The following is a 19,774-nucleotide window of genomic DNA, read 5'->3' on the forward strand; positions in this document are numbered from 1 at the left end:
GCTTTGAAAGCTGCATACTACTACTACTACTTTCGGCTGCTCCCGTTAGGGGGCGCCACAGCGGATCATCCATTTCCATTTCTTCCTGTCTTCTGCGTCTTCCTCTGTCACACCAGCCACCTGCATGTCCTCCCTCACTACATCCATAAACCTCCTCTTTGGCCTTCCTCTTCTCCTCTTCCCTGGCAGCTCCATATTCAGCATCCTTCTCCCAATATACCCAGCATCTCTCCTCCACACATGTCCAAGCCATCTCAATCTTGCCTCTCTTGCTTTGTCTCCAAACCGTCCAACCTGAGCGGTCCCTCTAATGTAATCGTTCCTAATCCTGTCCTTCTTCATCACTCCCAGTAAAATTCTTAGCATCTTCATCTCTGCCACCTCCAGCCCTGCCTCCTGTCTTTTCATCAGTGCCACTGTCTCCAAACCATATAACATAGCTGGTCTCACTACCATCTTGTAAACTTTCCCTTTAACTCTTGCTGGTACCCTTCTGTCACAAATCACTCCTGACACACTTCTCCACCCACTCCAACCTGCCTGCACTCTCTTTTTCACCTCTCTACTGCACTCCCCGTTACTTTGGACAGTTGACCCCAAGTATTTAAACTCAAATGCCTTTGTCACCTCCACTCCTTGCATCCTGACCATTCCACTGTCCTCTCTCTCATTCACGCATAGGTATTCCGTCTTGCTCCTACTGACTTTCATTCCTCTTCTCTCCAGTGCATACCTCCACCTCTCCAGGCTCTCCTCAACCTGCACCCTACTCTCGCTACAGATCACAATGTCATCCGCGAACATCATCGTCCATGGAGACTCCTGCCTGATCTTGTCCGTCAACCTGTCCATCACCATTGCAAACAAGAAAGGGCTCAGAGCCGATCCTTGATGTAATCCGACCTCCACCTTGAACCCATCTGTCATTCCAACCGCACACCTCACCATTGTCACACTTCCCTCATACATATCCTGCACCACTCCAACATACTTCTCTGCAACTCCTGACTTCCTCATACAATACCACACCTGGCTCGTAAAATCATGTATCTCGTTTTTATTCTTTAAAGTATAACAAAAACAAAAAAATGGCAGTGTTGGATTTATTTTTCCTCTTTTTCTGTGGACTGGCGGCCTGTCCAGGGTGTCTCCCCGTCCGCTGCCCAATGACTGCTGGGATAGGCTCCAGCATCTCTGGGACCCTGAGAGCAGGATAAGCAGTTTGGATAACGGATGGATTATATACAGTGGATCCGGAAAGTATTCACACCCCTTCACTTTCCCCACATTTTGTTATGTTACAGCCTTATTCCAAAATGGATTAAATTCCTTTTTTTTCCTCATCAATCTACACACAATACCCCATTATGACAAAGTGAAAAAAGGTTTTGTAGAAATTTTTGCAAATTTATTAAAAATAAAAAACTGAAATATTGCATGTACATAAGTATTCACACCCTTTGCTATGACACTCAGAATTGAGCTCAGGTTCATCCTGTTTCCACTGATCATCCTTGAGATGTCTGTGAATGTTCTCATTCATCCAGGTCATGGTTATCCAGAGGAGTTGAACCAAGTGCAACTGGACTTGGTATATATCCATGAAGACGTTTCGCCTCTCATCCAAGAGGCTTCCTCAGTTCGTGCCTTTCTGACTAGACCAAGCTAGTCTGACTGGCTGCTGGTGAGACTCAGAATTTATCCTCTAGGAGTCGTTGTCAGAGCTATTGATATGCGTGGCTCTTTGTGATCTGATGTTTACCAATGCCCGTCGCTAACAGAGCCATAGATATGAGTGGCTCTTTTTTGTGTACCAATGTTTGGCCGCGCCCGTTGTTATCGGAGCTATTGATATGCGTGGCTTTCCTTGAGACATCCTTGAGATGTTTCTACATCTTGATTGGAGTCCACCCGTAGTAAATTCAATTGATCGGACATGATTTGGAAAGGCACACACCTGTCTATATAAGGTCCCACTGTTGACAGTGCATGTCAGAGCAGAAACCAAGCCATGAAGTCAAAGGAATTGTCTGTGGACCTCCAAGATAGGATTGTATCGAGGCACAGATCTGGGGAAGGGTACAAAAAAATTTCTACAGCTTTGAAGGTCCCGAAGAGCACAGTGGTCTCCATCATTCGTAAATGGAAGAAGTTTGGATCCACCAGGACTCTTCCTAGAGCTGGCCGCCCAGCCAAACTGAGCAATCGGGGGAGAAGGGCCTTGGTCAGGGAGTTGACCAAGAACCCGACGGTCACTCTGACAGAGCTCCAGCGTTCCTCTGTGGAGATGGGAGAACCTTCCAGAAGGACAACCATCTCTGCAGCACTCCACCAATCAGGCCTTTATGGTAGTGGCCAGACGGAAGCCTCTGCTCAGTAAAAGGCACATGACAGCCCGCTTGGAGTTTGCCAGAAAGCACCTAAAGGACTCTCAGACCATGAGAAACAAGATTCTCTGGTCTGATGAAACCCAAGATTGAACTCTTTGGCCTGAATGCCAAACGTCACATCTGGAGGAAACCAGGCACCTCTCATCACCTTGCTAATACCATCCCTACAGTGAAGCATGGTGGTGGCAGCATCATGCTGTGGGGATGTTTTTCAGCGGCAGGAACTGGGAGACTAGTCAGGATCGAGGGAAAGATGAATGGAGCAAAGTACAGAGAGATCCTTGATGAAAACCTGCTCCAGAGCGCTCAGGACCTCAGACTGGGGCGAAGGTTTACCTTTCAACACGACAACGACCCTAAGCACACAGCCAAGACAATGAAGGAGTGGCTTTGGGACAAGTCTGTGAATGTCCTTGAGTGGCCCAGCCAGAGCGCAGACTTGAACCCCATTGAAAATCTCTGGAAAGACCTGAAAATAGCTGTGCAGCGACGCTCCCCATCTAACCTCACAGAGCTCGAGAGGATCTGCAGAGAAGAACGGGAGAAATACCCCAAATATAGGTGTGCCAAGCTTGTAGCTTCATACCCAAGAAGACTTGAGGCTGTAATCGCTGCCAAGGGTGCCTCAACCAAGTACTGAGTAAAGGGTGTGAATACTTATGTACATGCAACATTTCAGTTTTTTATTTTTAATAAATATGCAAAAATTTCTACAAAACCTTTTTCGCTTTGTCATTATGGGGTATTGTGTGTAGATTGATGAGAAAAAAAAGGAATTTAATCCATTTTGGAATAAGGCTGTAACATAACAAAATGTGGGGAAAGTGAAGGGGTGTGAATACTTTCCGGATGCACTGTATATATATATACATATATATACACATGTATACACATATATACACTACCGTTCAAAAGTTTGGGATCACCCAAACAATTTTGTGTTTTCCATGAAAAGTCACACTTATTCACCACCATATGTTGTGAAATGAATAGAAAATAGAGTCAAGACATTGACAAGGTTAGAAATAATGATTTGTATTTGAAATAAGATTTTTTTTACATCAAACTTTGCTTTCGTCAAAGAATCCTCCATTTGCAGCAATTACAGCATTGCAGACCTTTGGCATTCTAGCTGTTAATTTGTTGAGGTAATCTGGAGAAATTGCACCCCACGCTTCCAGAAGCAGCTCCCACAAGTTGGATTGGTTGGATGGGCACTTCTTTGAGCAGATTGAGTTTCTGGAGCATCACATTTGTGGGGTCAATTAAACGCTCAAAATGGCCAGAAAAAGAGAACTTTCATCTGAAACTCGACAGTCTATTCTTGTTCTTAGAAATGAAGGCTATTCCATGCGAGAAATTGCTAAGAAATTGAAGATTTCCTACACCGGTGTGTACTACTCCCTTCAGAGGACAGCACAAACAGGCTCTAACCAGAGTAGAAAAAGAAGTGGGAGGCCGCGTTGCACAACTGAGCAAGAAGATAAGTACATTAGAGTCTCTAGTTTGAGAAACAGACGCCTCACAGGTCCCCAACTGGCATCTTCATTAAATAGTACCTGTTAGAGCCTGTTTGTGCTGTCCTCTGAAGGGAGTAGTACACACCGGTGTAGGAAATCTTCAATTTCTTAGCAATTTCTCGCATGGAATAGCCTTCATTTCTAAGAACAAGAATAGACTGTCGAGTTTCAGATGAAAGTTCTCTTTTTCTGGCCATTTTGAGCGTTTAATTGACCCCACAAATGTGATGCTCCAGAAACTCAATCTGCTCAAAGAAGTGCCCATCCAACCAATCCAACTTGTGGGAGCTGCTTCTGGAAGCGTGGGGTGCAATTTCTCCAGATTACCTCAACAAATTAACAGCTAGAATGCCAAAGGTCTGCAATGCTGTAATTGCTGCAAATGGAGGATTCTTTAACGAAAGTAAAGTTTGATGTAAAAAAAATCTTATTTCAAATAAAAATCATTATTTCTAACCTTGTCAATGTCTTGACTCTATTTTCTATTCATTTCACAGCATATGGTGGTGAATAAGTGTGACTTTTCATGGAAAACACGAAATTGTTTGGGTGATCCCAAACTTTTGAACGGTAGTGTATATACACATATATACACACATATATACACACACACACACACACACACATATATATATATATACACACACACACATATATATATACACACACACACATATATATATATGTGTGTGTGTGTGTATATGTGTATGTATATACATACATATATATATACATACACACACACACACACACATATATATATATATATATATATGTATGTGTGTATATATATATGTGTGTGTGTGTGTATATATATATATATGTGTGTGTGTGTGTGTGTGTGTATATATGTATATATGTATATGTATATATATATATATGTATATGTATGAATAAACGCAGAGCCCAATGGGTCAGCCATCCATTTTCTTTGGGACAATCATTTGTACATGCTGAAGTACCTGAGTCCAATCCGTCTTCTCGGTGGCTCTTCTCGGTGTCGATCAAGGCATCGGCGAGATCGTACTGGTTGATCTCAGCTGTCTCAGCTGGAGGGTATGGCAGCAGGGAGGCAGGACTTTCTGACAGCTGGAAAAACAAAACCAGACGATGAGTCTGCCTTTTTATCCGACATCCACATCTAAATGCTCACACTCTCACTTAATCACTCAGGAGCAACTGTCATTTGGCAAAAGTAAGAAAACGTCATGCAGGTCATTCTGCACTTTTTGGGTGCTGCCATGTGACAGTGTTGAAGCACTGCCAGCTGAAGGACCGAACGATCATGTAATCAACACTTCGCTGGTATAAACAACCATTTAAATCTCATGAAGTCCAGGTTTGTTAAACTTCTCCATTGAGGATTCAAGGTCTTACCGGTAATTTCTGGCCGGCAATCTCTGTGGGCGAGGTGTGTCGGGGCGGTGGATGCAGGTCCCCCTGAGAGACAAGGTACTGCAGCAGGTTCACCAAGGAGGCACAGGAATCAGCACAGGTGTGGAGGTGGACCACGTTGTTAGAGCAACGCAACTCAAATAGCGGCTGGCTCTGGGGGGGGGGTTAGAGAGAGAGGAGTCAGGGAAGGGTGACAGACTTAACTGCTTCAATCCCCAACATCACTCATCAGTACTGACTGCAGGTACACAAAACCATCGGTGACATTTCCCTTTCAGGGAGGAGCAAGAGGTGTGTGTGTGTGTGTGTTTAAAGACCCCACACCCAGAAAAATGTTTAAGATAAAAACAACAAAGGATAAAAGGATAAAAACAACAAAGGACCAATGCCATTCATCACCCATTTTGTGATACTAGTTTTGGTTCTTCTGCAGGATGCAGTATAAGCCATTCATAACGGGGCGTCCGGGTGGCGTAGCGGTCTATTCTGTTGCATACCAACATGAGGATCGCCGGTTCGAATCCCCGTGTTACCTCCGGCTCGGTCGGTGTCCCTACAGACACAATCGATCGTGTCTGTGGGTGGGAAGCCGGATGCGGTTATGTGTCCTGGTCCTGCACTAGCGCCTCCTCTGGTTGGTCGGGGCACGCCTGTTTGGGAGGGGACTGGGGGGAATAGCGTGATCCTCCCACGCGCTACGTCCCCCTGGTGAAACTCCTCACTGTCAGGTGAAAAGAAGCGGCTGGTGATTCCACATGTATGGGAGGAGGCATGTGGTAGTCTGCAGCCCCCCCGGATCGGCAGAGGGGGTGGAGCAGAGACCGAGTGACTCGAAAGAGTGGGGTAATTGGCAGGATACAATTGGGGAGAAAAAAACCGGGACAAAGATTCTGGTTATGTATTGGGGGTAACTGGTAGTGTGCTTCCCGTTGTATTGAGCAGTGATGTGACTTTTCCTGCCAAACGGCACCGCTGCTGCAGAGGGAAGGTGAAAGAAAGTGCAGGTACACAAACACACGGTGTGCACTCACCAGCTTGCCCGTGTCACTGCCCTTCCACGTGGTGATGGCCAGCTCCAGCAGGTCGATGTCCAGGACACAGATGTAGTCTGGGAACAGGAGAGACATCTGGGCTCATCAGAACCACTGCAAACCCACGCTGCCACAGGAACACTGGTGCTTTGTGTTTACGATGACAAGGGATACGTCCTAACCACAACACCCATACAGTGATGACACGGTGTTGTGCAGACAACACTCTGTATGCTGACTGTAAAACACCCATCAGCCGTGCAGACCATGTGCAGCCATCCTCTCAAAGACACACAAATATTACACTGCAAGACTGACGGCTACTGTGAGACAAGTGCCCTAACAAAGATGGCCCCGTGTGTCCTACCGTACCTCTCCTCAGGTCGACGGTGTCGGTCTCAAACTTGTCAGACAGGTAGAGCGCGGAGTTGTCCAGGATGAATCTAGCCACAACCAAGACAGAACAACACAGCGCATCATGAAGTGCAACGAACAATTATTTTCCGACTGTTTTCTGAGCCGTTCCGGTCGCTGCTCCTCCCCCTCTGCTGATCCGGGGGGGGGGGGGGGGCTGCAGACCACCACATGCCTCCTCCCATACATGTGGAGTCACCAGCTGCTTCTTTTCACCTGACCAGTGAGGAGTTTCACCAGGAGGATGTAGCACATGGGAGGATCACGCTATTCCCCCCCAGTTCTCCCTCCCCCCTCCCGAACAGGCACCCTCACTGACCAGAGGAGGCGCTAGTGCAGCAACCAGGACACATACCCACATCCAGCTTCCCACCCGCAGACACGGCCAACTGCGTCTGTAGGAATGCCCGACTAAGCCAGAGGTAATACGGGGATTTGAACTAGAGATCCCCATGTTGCTAGGCAACGGAATAAACCGCCACACCACCCGGACGCCCCTCCGTTTAATTTAGATGCCTCTATAAGACTGACACGAGCAAATAAGACCGTCAGTGGGAAGGTTGTATGTCATTATATAATGATTTTGCTCGTCTGCGGATTGGATTCCCCACAAAATGGGGGAACATTTTATGGCACGTCGCCCCAATTAAATATATATGCATTACCTCACTGCTGTATATCCGGCAAACACCTGTTTCTTCCAACACACCACCACATCTCTCACTCTTTCCTTCAAAACAAACTCAAGAGCAACGAAAAGATGACGGCAGGTCTCTGCAGCGAGGTAATGCTAACGTGAAATCAAGTCATCCTTCTGCAAAAGTCGTGTGTGTTACCGTGAACTGGAGGGCAACTCACAAAGACTCACCCACAAAAAACCACGTAATGTCTCTGTTGAGCCAGTACCTTAGGTGGAAGGTGGCCGTGTCAACAATGATGTTGCTGGACAGAGAGAAGGACTCGGCTGTGAAGAGCACTCTCAGTGGCAGATACAGGGGTCTGTGGCAAGCAGAGAGACAGACAGACAGAGACGAGAGGACAAAGAGTAGGGTTAATACACTCTATCATGTTCACTATTCTTATATTTTATACATACATATACATATACGTACACTACCGTTCAAAAGTTTGGGATCACCCAAACAATTTCGTGTTTTCCATGAAAAGTCACACTTATTCACCACCATATGTTGTGAAATGAATAGAAAATAGAGTCAAGACATTGACAAGGTTAGAAATAATGATTTGTATTTGAAATAAGATTTTTTTTACATCAAACTTTGCTTTCGTCAAAGAATCCTCCATTTGCAGCAATTACAGCATTGCAGACCTTTGGCATTCTAGCTGTTAATTTGTTGAGGTAATCTGGAGAAATTGCACCCCACGCTTCCAGAAGCAGCTCCCACAAGTTGGATTGGTTGGATGGGCACTTCTTTGAGCAGATTGAGTTTCTGGAGCATCACATTTGTGGGGTCAATTAAACGCTCAAAATGGCCAGAAAAAGAGAACTTTCATCTGAAACTCGACAGTCTATTCTTGTTCTTAGAAATGAAGGCTATTCCATGCGAGAAATTGCTAAGAAATTGAAGATTTCCTACACCGGTGTGTACTACTCCCTTCAGAGGACAGCACAAACAGGCTCTAACAGGTACTATTTAATGAAGATGCCAGTTGGGGACCTGTGAGGCGTCTGTTTCTCAAACTAGAGACTCTAATGTACTTATCTTCTTGCTCAGTTGTGCAACGCGGCCTCCCACTTCTTTTTCTACTCTGGTTAGAGCCTGTTTGTGCTGTCCTCTGAAGGGAGTAGTACACACCGGTGTAGGAAATCTTCAATTTCTTAGCAATTTCTCGCATGGAATAGCCTTCATTTCTAAGAACAAGAATAGACTGTCGAGTTTCAGATGAAAGTTCTCTTTTTCTGGCCATTTTGAGCGTTTAATTGACCCCACAAATGTGATGCTCCAGAAACTCAATCTGCTCAAAGAAGTGCCCATCCAACCAATCCAACTTGTGGGAGCTGCTTCTGGAAGCGTGGGGTGCAATTTCTCCAGATTACCTCAACAAATTAACAGCTAGAATGCCAAAGGTCTGCAATGCTGTAATTGCTGCAAATGGAGGATTCTTTGACGAAAGCAAAGTTTGATGTAAAAAAAATCTTATTTCAAATACAAATCATTATTTCTAACCTTGTCAATGTCTTGACTCTATTTTCTATTCATTTCACAACATATGGTGGTGAATAAGTGTGACTTTTCATGGAAAACACAAAATTGTTTGGGTGATCCCAAACTTTTGAACGGTAGTGTATATATGTATATATATAGATATACACTGCTCAAAAAAATAAAGGGAACACCCAAAAACACAATATAGACCTCGATGAATGAAATATTTCAGCTGAAAATCTTTATTTATTAGACAGAGGAATGTGTTTAGAGCAAAATAACCTAAGAATGATCAATGGAAATCAAAATCATTAGCCCATTAAGGTCTGGATTCAGAATCATACTCAAAATCAAAGTGGAAAATGAGAACATAGGCTGATCCAACTTCTGTGGAAATTCTTCAAGACGATTCAAAATGAGGCTCAGTAGTGTGTGTGGCCTCCACGTGCCTGTATGCACTTCCCACAACGTCTGGGCATGCTCCTGATGAGACGACGGATGGTCTCCTGAGGGATCTCCTCCCAGACCTGGATCAGGGCATCGGTCAACTCCTGGACAGTCTGTGGTGCGACATCGCGTTGGCGGATGGTACGAGACATGATGTCCCAGAGGTGCTCGATTGGATTCAGGTCTGGGGAACGTGCAGGCCAGTCCATAGCATCAATGCCCTCGACATACAGGAACTGCTGACACACTCTGGCCACATGAGGACGAGCATTGTCATGCATGAGCAGGAACCCAGGGCCCACTGCACCAGCATATGGTCTGACAATGGGTCTGAGGATCTCATCCCGGTACCTAATGGCAGTCATGGTACCTCTGGCTAGCACGTAGAGGTCTGTGCGGCCCTCCAAGGATATGCCTCCCCAGACCATCACTGACCCACCGCCAAACCGGTCATGCTGGAGGATGTTGCAGGCAGCAGAACGTTCTCCACAGCGTCTCCAGACTCTCTCACGTCTGTCACATGTGTTCAGTGTGAACCTGCTCTCATCTGTGAAGAGCACAGGGCGCCAATGGCAAATCTGCCAACCAAGATGTTCTCTGGCAAAGGTCAATCGGGCTGCACGGTGTTGGGCTGTGAGCACAGGCCCCAATTGTGGACGTCGGCCCTCATACCATCCTCATGCATTCTGTTTCTCACTGTTTGAGCAGAAACCTGCACATTAGTGGCCTGTTGAAGGTCGTTTTGTAGGGCTCCGGCAATGCTCCTCCTGTTCCTCCTTGCACAAAGGACCAGATAGCGGTCCTGCTGTGGGGTTGTTGTCCTCCTGCGGCCCCCTCCACGTCTCCTGGTGTACTGGCCTGTCTCCTGGTACCTCCTCCATGCTCTGGACACTGTGCTGGGAGACACATCAAATCTTCTTGCCACAGCACGCATTGATGTGCCATCCTGGATGAGCTGCACTACCTGAGCAACTTCTGTAGGTTGCAGATACCGCCTCATGCCACCTCTAGTGGTGAGGGCACTAGCAAAATGAAAAACTAACCAAAGATCGGCCAGAAAAGATGAGGACAGGCAAATGGTCTGTGGCCACCACCTGCAAATCCATTCCGTTTTATAGGGGTTGTCTTGCAAATTGTCTAATTTCCACCAGGTGGAAATTAGACAATTTACCAACAGGTGAAATTGATTCACAAATCAGTGTTGCTTCCTAACTGGACAGGTTGATATCTCAAAAGTGTGATTGACTTGGAGCTACATTGCATTGCTTATGTGTTCCCTTTATTTTTTTGAGCAGTGTATATAGCGTTTTTTCCGAAACAGTCAATGGTGTTATAAGTGCTCAACTAATATGTGTTATTAGTTTATATATATACACACACACACACATATATATACATATATATATTCCCTACTTTATGTGTGTGTGTGTGTGTGTATATATATATATATATATATATTTTCACACACACACACACACACACACACACACACACACACACATATATATATATATTCATTCATTATCCAAACCGCTTATCATATATATATACACTACCGTTCAAAAGTTTGGGATCACCCAAACAATTCGTGTTTTCCATGAAAAGTCACACTTATTCACCACCATATGTTGTGAAATGAATAGAAAATAGAGTCAAGACATTGACAAGGTTAGAAATAATGATTTGTATTTGAAATAAGATTTTTTTTACATCAAACTTTGCTTTCGTCAAAGAATCCTCCATTTGCAGCAATTACAGCATTGCAGACCTTTGGCATTCTAGCTGTTAATTTGTTGAGGTAATCTGGAGAAATTGCACCCCACGCTTCCAGAAGCAGCTCCCACAAGTTGGATTGGTTGGATGGGCACTTCTTTGAGCAGATTGAGTTTCTGGAGCATCACATTTGTGGGGTCAATTAAACGCTCAAAATGGCCAGAAAAAGAGAACTTTCATCTGAAACTCGACAGTCTATTCTTGTTCTTAGAAATGAAGGCTATTCCATGCGAGAAATTGCTAAGAAATTGAAGATTTCCTACACCGGTGTGTACTACTCCCTTCAGAGGACAGCACAAACAGGCTCTAACAGGTACTATTTAATGAAGATGCCAGTTGGGGACCTGTGAGGCGTCTGTTTCTCAAACTAGAGACTCTAATGTACTTATCTTCTTGCTCAGTTGTGCAACGCGGCCTCCCACTTCTTTTTCTACTCTGGTTAGAGCCTGTTTGTGCTGTCCTCTGAAGGGAGTAGTACACACCGGTGTACGAAATCTTCAATTTCTTAGCAATTTCTCGTATGGAATAGCCTTCATTTCTAAGAACAAGAATAGACTGTCGAGTTTCAGATGAAAGTTCTCTTTTTCTGGCCATTTTGAGCGTTTAATTGACCCCACAAATGTGATGCTCCAGAAACTCAATCTGCTCAAAGAAGTGCCCATCCAACCAATCCAACTTGTGGGAGCTGCTTCTGGAAGCGTGGGGTGCAATTTCTCCAGATTACCTCAACAAATTAACAGCTAGAATGCCAAAGGTCTGCAATGCTGTAATTGCTGCAAATGGAGGATTCTTTGACGAAAGCAAAGTTTGATGTAAAAAAAATCTTATTTCAAATACAAATCATTATTTCTAACCTTGTCAATGTCTTGACTCTATTTTCTATTCATTTCACAACATATGGTGGTGAATAAGTGTGACTTTTCATGGAAAACACAAAATTGTTTGGGTGATCCCAAACTTTTGAACGGTAGTGTATATATATATATATATATATATATATATATATATATATATATATATATATATATATAAAACATCCATCCATCCATCCATTATCCAACCGCTTATCCTGCTCTCTGGGGTCGCGGGGATGCTGGAGCCTATCCCAGCAGTCATTGGGCGGCAGGCAGGGAGACACCCTGGACAGGCCATCACAGGGCCCAGAGAATATAAATAAACAAATAAATATATAATGAAAAAGATATAATTATCTTTTCACATATTCTTTCTTTTTGGATTCCACCCCCCCTTTTTTTTCTCCCAGACTCTAATTTGGACCAATTAGCCCGCTCTTCGGAGCCGTCCCGGTCTCTGCTCCACCCCCTCTGCTCATCCGGGGAGGGCTGCAGACTACCACATGCCTCCTCCCATACACGTAGAGTCACTAGCCGCTTCTCTTCACCTGACAGTGAGGAGTTTCACCAGGGGGCGTAGCACGTGGAAGGATCACGCTATTCCCCCAGTTCCCCCTCCTCCCCGGACAGGTACTACGACCGACCAGAGGAGGCGCTAGTGCAGCGACCAGGACACATACCCACATCCATCTTCCCACCCGCAGACACGGCCAATTGTGTCTGTAGGGACGCCAAACCAAGCCGGAGGTAATACGTGGATTCAAACTAGCGATCTCCATGTTGGTAGGCAACGGAATAGACCGCTACGCTACCCGGACACCATCTTTTCATATAATTCTTATATTATGTTATATTATGTTATGTTATATTATATTACGTTATATGATATTATACAATGTTATGTTATATTATATTATTTTATATTATATTATGCTATGTTATATTATGTTGTTATATTATATTATATTATATTATATGATGTTATATTATATTATGTTATATTATATTATGTTATATTATATTATATGATGTTGTTATATTATATTATATTTTATTATGTGATGTTATATTATACTATGTTATGTTATATTATATTATGTTACGTTATATTATATTGTATTACATTATATTGTTATATTATATAATATCATGTTATATTATATGAAAAGATAATTATATCTGTAACATTGCTCTGACTGTGTGTGTGTGTGTACCTGTAGTCCACAGCGCAGGTTGCCAGGTGTGTATGCAGGACAGTGATGACAGCAGGTGGTGTGTATCCTAGGATGGGGTCATCGATGACGTCCAGAAACTCAACCAGCTGCAGCAAACAAACACAGTTTGCTGGTGACACAGCACGCCAGAGACACGTCACTCCAGTGTGTGTCACAGCAGTGTGTTTTACACCAGTGTGTTTCAGGGCTTTTACATCCGGCAGCACAGACGTCCACATGAACGCTGTGCATGTTCAGTCCATATACCCAGTCTCACCATCATGGGCAAACGGGTCCCCTCAATGTGACTGAACTGGGTGTGACAGGATATGACATCTGGTGACATGAGGTCTGGTGATGAGGTCTGGTGACATGAGGTCTGGTGATATGAGGTCTGGTGATATGTGAGGTCTGGTGACATGTGAGGTCTGGTGATATGAGGTCTGGTGATATGAGGTCTGGTGATATGAGGTCTGGTGACATAAGGTCTGGTGATATGAGGTCTGGTGACATGAGCTCTGGTGACATGAGGTCCGGTGACATGAGGTCCGGTGACATGAGGACTGGTGATATGAGGTCTGGTGTATATTGTGTTACTGGACTACATCCCAGATTCAACTCAGTACAGCCCTTCTGTCCGGGGGCTAGAATGAGGGGCTACTTTCAAATGTCGTCTGCAGAACCCATCTCTTGTGTCCATGCATTGCATCATGCACATTTAAAATCAGGTTTGGGGCAGGGGGAGAGACAGGGGGGCAGACGGTCAGGAGGGGGCAGACAGAGGGGCAGATGGACAGGAGGATACTGAGGACACTGAGCCAGCTAGCTTCTGGAGACTCTCCAGCTAATTATCCTACCTGCTCATGCCAACTCTGATTGATCTGGGTCATGTGATGTCGCATGGTGGCTCCTTTGAGACGAAGGGCAACCAGAAACTCCTGAAAAGAGACACAGGTTTCGTTTCAGAAGTGCATCAAGCTTGAGACCGAGTGTGCTTCACTGAAGAGCTTCTTCAGAAAAAGAGGAGCACTGACCTTGACGTTCCTCTGGGTGTCCAAGGTGATTTTGATGGCAGTAGACAGCATCTGGAGCTCGGTCTCCCTGCCGCTCACGCTACTCACCCCCAGTTCAGTGGGGTAGATGATAGGGTCCAGGTACCTTGGGGTAGTAAAACTGGGCATCTCTAAGTACTCTGGGAGAGGGGAGTCTTTCCCCACTACTGCAGGACACATGGGAGGAAACACATTAGACATTAGACCAGAGGAACGTGGGTCTGAATGTTAAACAGACCATCTATCCATCTATTATCCAAACCGCTTATCCTGCTCTCACGGTTGCGGGATGCTGGAGCCTATCCTAGCAGTCACTGGGCGGCAGGCGGGGAGACACCCTGGACAGGCCGCCAGGCCATCACAGGGCGCCCACACACACATTCATACCTAGGGACAATTTAGTACAATTTAGAAACCGGAGCCCCCGGAGGAAACCCATGCAGACACAGGGAGAACATGCAAACTCCACACAGAGGACGACCCGGGATGACCCCCAAGGTTGGACTACCCTGGGGCTCGAACCAGGACCTTCTTTCTGTGAGGCGACCGCACTAAGCACTGCGCCAACGTGCTGCCAAAAGTAAAACAGACCGTTCAACTTTATTTAAAGGGAGGTTTTTATGGAAGACGAGGTTTGTCTCATCTTGTCTGGGGTGGTAAAGTGTCACACATTACTGCTTTTGCAGCACTTCAATAACAGTTCTGTTTCACCAGCTTCTTCATGCGACCAAGCAGCACACCTTGAACAAGTCATTCAGAACTGGCCCTTCAGGTGATGTTGCACCAGAACGCCATCACACTACTGACCCTGCAGACAGCCTGTTTTCATGACAGGTGGGTGTTTTCATGACAGGTGGGTGTTTTCATGGCAGGTGGGTGTTTTCATGGGAGGCAAGTGTTTTCTTGGGAGGCGGGTGTTTTCATGGCAGGCGGGTGTTTTCATGGCAGGCGGGTGTTTTCATGGGAGGCGAGTGTTTTCATGGGAGGCGGGTGTTTTCATGGCAGGCGGGTGTTTTCATGGCAGGCGGGTGTTTTCATGGCAGTTGGGTGTTTTCATGGGAGGTGAGTGTTTTCATGGGAGGCGGGTGTTTTCATGGCAGGCGGGTGTTTTCATGGCAGGCGGGTGATTTCATGGGAGGCGGGTGTGGCGCACTGGAAACCAAAACTGCTTCTGGTGAAACCACAACCTTTCATGAAAGGTTCTTCCGAGCCGTCCCGGTCTCTGCTCCACCCCCTCTGCTGATCCGGGGAGAGCTGCAGACTAACACATGCCTCCTCCCATACATATGGAGTCACCAGCCACTTCTCTTCACCTGACAGTGAGGAGTTTCACCAGGGGGGCGTAGCGCATGGGAGGATCACACTATTCCCCCCAGTTCCCCCTCCCCCCTGAACAGGCGCCCTGACCGACCACAGGAGGCGCTAGTGCAGCGACCAGGACACATATCCACATCCGGCTTCCGACCCATGGCCAATTGTGTCTGTAGGGATGCCCGACCAAGCCGGAGGTAACACAGGGATTTGAACCAGCAATCCTCATGTTGGTAGGCAACAGAATAGACCGCCACACTACCCGGACACCCCACAGATATGTTTCATAGACATACAGTAGTGATACCAATTTGTTAAAAAGGGAAAAATAAGAAAGCTGCTCCTGGCTCCTCACCTCGATGGTAGAGCTCCACTCTTTTGCTCTCCAGGCACAGGAAGTTAAGGTTGGGGTTATTCTGGTGTTGTGCCACGCTAAATATCTTGCCCCCCTCCAGGTCGAGCACAATCTCTCCATGGTTCTGGTCCTCCTGTCAGCACAGTCAGAACGGAGAGAAAACAGAATGGACAGTCCAAATGGTACGAAGTCCCTTACCTTACAAAAATTAGATTATTAAAGTGTAACTCCTTCCCCAGGTCTGAGCCTAACTCCACCCATCGCATTATTCTGAAAATGCTAAAAAGTGGGGAAGGGGTTGAGCGGGGGGCGGGGTGAGGCATTACAGTATGAGGCAGGAATAGCTGGGGAGATCTGTGAGAAGGGCCCGGCACATGCCCAGAGTCACTGCCACTGTAACCAGCTTACCTTTCGGTACGGTGCGTTGGACACCGCCCCATGAAGACACCCCGACCGCTGCAACACAGATGCGCCGCAGATGGAAGGGGGCCCCACAAGATGGGCTGTGCACTGTGCTTTGCAGCAGCGGAGAGAGGCGGGCGACGGGGTTACTATTCCCCCAGCTGCGGCACGAGCCCAGCCAAGCCCAACCCACCCAGTTGTCCGGTCGGTGGTGCTTCTATAGCCACAAGAAGCACAAGTCTGAGCCGTTGTGCCAAAATTGGACATGATGAAGTAATGTGACTATAACTAACTGTAAAGTGAGAGAACTTCAAGAGGAAATGATGAAGTAATGTAACGATAACTAACGGTAAAGTGAGAGAACTTCAAGAGGAAATGATGAAGTAATGTAACTATAACTAACTGTAAAGTGAGAGAACTTCAAGAGGAAATGATGAAGTAATGTAACTATAACTAACTGTAAAGTGAGAGAACTTCAAGAGGAAATGATGAAGTAATTTAACTATAACTAACTGTAAAGTGAGAGAACTTCAAGAGGTAATGATGAAGTAATGTAACTATAACTAACTGTAAAGTGAGAGAACTTCAAGAGGAAATGATGAAGTAATGTAACTATAACTAACTGTAAACTGAGAGAACTTCAAGAGGAAATGATGAAGTAATGTAACTAACTGTAAACTGAGAGAACTTCAAGAGGAAATGATGAAGCAATGTAACTATAACTAACTGTAAAGTGAGAGAACTTCAAGAGGAAATGAAGCAATGTAACTATAACTAACTGTAAACTGAGAGAACTTCAAGAGGAAATGATGAAGTAATGTAACGATAACTAACGGTAAACTGAGAGAACTTCAAGAGGAAATGATGAAGTAATGTAACGATAACTAACGGTAAACTGAGAGAACTTCAAGAGGAAATGATGAAGTAATGTAACGATAACTAACGGTAAACTGAGAGAACTTCAAGAGGAAAGGATGAAGTAATGTAACTATAACTAACTGTAAACTGAGAGAACTTCAAGAGGTAATGATGAAGTAATGTAACTATAACTAACTGTAAAGTGAGAGAACTTCAAGAGGAAATGATGAAGTAATGTAACTATAACTAACTGTAAACTGAGAGAACTTCAAGAGGAAATGATGAAGTAATGTAACTATAACTAACTGTAAACTGAGAGAACTTCAAGAGGAAATGATGAAGTAATGTAACTATAACTAACTAAACTGAGAGAACATCAAGAGGAAATGATGAAGCAATGTAACTATAACTAACTGTAAACTGAGAGAACTTCAAGAGGAAATGATGAAGCAATGTAACTATAACTAACTGTAAAGTGAGAGAACTTCAAGAGGAAATGATGAAGCAATGTAACTATAACTAACTGTAAAGTGAGAGAACTTCAAGAGGAAATGATGAAGTAATGTAACGACAACTAACGGTAAACTGAGAGAACTTCAAGAGGAAATGATGAAGTAATGTAACGATAACTAACGGTAAACTGAGAGAACTTCAAGAGGAAATGATGAAGTAATGTAACTATAACTGTAAAGTGAGAGAACTTCAAGAGGAAATGATGAAGTAATATAACTATAACAAACGGTAAAGTGAGAGAACTTCAAGAGGAAATGTTGAAGTAACGTAACTATATCTAACTGTAAACAGAGAACTTCAAGAGGAAAATGTAATAAAGGCACAAGCTTAGTGAGGCTAGCAAAAAAATAGGTAACCTCTGGTGAACAATGAGCGTCAGCATATATTTGAAAATGAGCAGGGTTTCACAGACACACTCGAGGGTGGGGGCTGGGGGAGGGGGTGGGTTGCCCACCTCTGATTAGGGGCATGAACATTAATTTTTTTATATAAATTTCATGACATGGACAAGTCCCAAACCGGTTGACTCCGAGTCACCCTTGGCCCCGCGAGGTTCAGAGCTGATTTAAAACAGCGGCTGGCATGTTGAGCCATTTTCAACCCACAAAAGGCCCATTTTTTATAAATCTGGTAAGAAATGTCCATGTTAAGGCCAGCGCAGATGTGTTTCATCACAGTACAGTCATTTCATTCAGTTTACATGATATGACTGTACTGATATGACCACTTCCAGTGTTGGAAGATGGCGGCATGAATTCGTGTTTGTGGCGGGCTGGTGTCGGAAGACAGCGGCGTGAATTCACATTTGCGCTGGCCTCACCCGGTACCGTTCCTGATTAAGCTTGAAAAACATGTTTAAGTGTGCGGTACCTCTTTAAAAGAGGATGCAGTTAACAAAATAAAAACTGGTGAACAAGGGACACGAAACAGTTAAGAATATCTCCTGTAGGACAGGAAGGAGTTCACTTAAATAAAATGACACCTGTCTTCAACGTGTGAATCAATGAGGTGGATGAACAAAGTGTAAAGCAGGCATGGTTAACAGACAGTTGGCTCACCATCTTGTCCGTCATGGCTTGGAGGCGCCCCTTGCCAATAATAACTGTGAGGGTAAGGAGGCTGAGGGTGTGGTCAGGGCGGAGCTCTGACCGCCTTTCCTTGGCTGATTCGGTGGCCGGGAGGAACCGAGGCTCCTCCTCATCAGAATCTGAGTCTTTAATACAATGAGAAAGAAATCAAAACAAGGCTTAATCTGGTTTCCTGAGTGGATGAAGATCAAGAGCACCCCTACTTTAAAATATACTCAGAATAAATGTTGCTACTTTCTAGGTTCCACTATCGGTTGCCTAATGCTCTACAGCAGTCATTTCCAGAGACTGGGTCGGGACACACAGGTGGGTTGCAGAATTTATTTGGGCCGCCAAATAAAATTTGCAGAATTACTTCCATAGTCTTTTATTTTAAGATTTAAATCTGCAGATTTATATCTGCGCGCTCCTCTTGCACACTGGACTGGAACGCAATACTAAAAAGCAAGCAGGCTCCCCTGTCACGTGACATTACCAAGCTGTAGATAACATTAATATGGACACGTGGCTATTTGGAGGAGGCCTAAAAAGATCATAGTCAGGGTAATAGCACATAATAGGGCTGATGAGATTTTATGAGGAATAGAACTGATGTATTTAACGAATCGACTCTGCATAACTGTAGTCCACTGACTTCTGGTTTCTACTGTAGCAGTTATACCAGTTTCCTGTTTGCTGGTGTGTGCTATTGGCAATGGTATATTTTTCACGATGCCTGCAAGATTTACCATGGATAAATGTCAACCACATGCACACAACTGTCATCATACTCATGTCCACAACTCACGTCCACAATTATGAGGATGAGGATACTCTTCCTCATAATTGTGGATGTAACTTGATGTGTACAACTTGAAACTTTTCACCCGTTTGCTGGTAGGTGCAGGTGAAGTTTGTCGACAGTTGTGTTCACGTGGTTGACATTTATCCATGGTAAATCTTGCAGGCATCGTGAAAAACATGCCACTGTCAATAGCACACGCCAACAA

At 44.8% G+C, this 19,774-nt stretch overlaps 1 protein-coding gene across 2 annotated transcripts in view; it reads right to left on the reverse strand.

Moving 5' to 3' along the window:
* The window catches only part of atg2a (autophagy related 2A), an 88,436-nt gene that overhangs the window by 17,814 nt on the left and 50,848 nt on the right, over window positions 1–19,774 (reverse strand). For both annotated transcript variants that reach the window (XM_056283868.1, XM_056283876.1), the window contains exons 20-29: window positions 18,756–18,910; window positions 15,925–16,057; window positions 14,241–14,425; window positions 14,064–14,144; window positions 13,207–13,313; window positions 7,657–7,749; window positions 6,709–6,779; window positions 6,337–6,413; window positions 5,288–5,458; window positions 4,873–4,999 (exon numbers count right to left, since the gene is read on the reverse strand). In XM_056283868.1, the coding sequence (XP_056139843.1) occupies window positions 4,873–4,999; window positions 5,288–5,458; window positions 6,337–6,413; window positions 6,709–6,779; window positions 7,657–7,749; window positions 13,207–13,313; window positions 14,064–14,144; window positions 14,241–14,425; window positions 15,925–16,057; window positions 18,756–18,910 (1,200 nt within the window). The remainder of the gene's footprint in view (window positions 1–4,872; window positions 5,000–5,287; window positions 5,459–6,336; window positions 6,414–6,708; window positions 6,780–7,656; window positions 7,750–13,206; window positions 13,314–14,063; window positions 14,145–14,240; window positions 14,426–15,924; window positions 16,058–18,755; window positions 18,911–19,774) is intronic.

This window comes from Lampris incognitus, chromosome 1, assembly GCF_029633865.1.
Source record: "Lampris incognitus isolate fLamInc1 chromosome 1, fLamInc1.hap2, whole genome shotgun sequence".
Classification (NCBI taxonomy): Eukaryota; Metazoa; Chordata; class Actinopteri; order Lampriformes; family Lampridae; genus Lampris; species Lampris incognitus.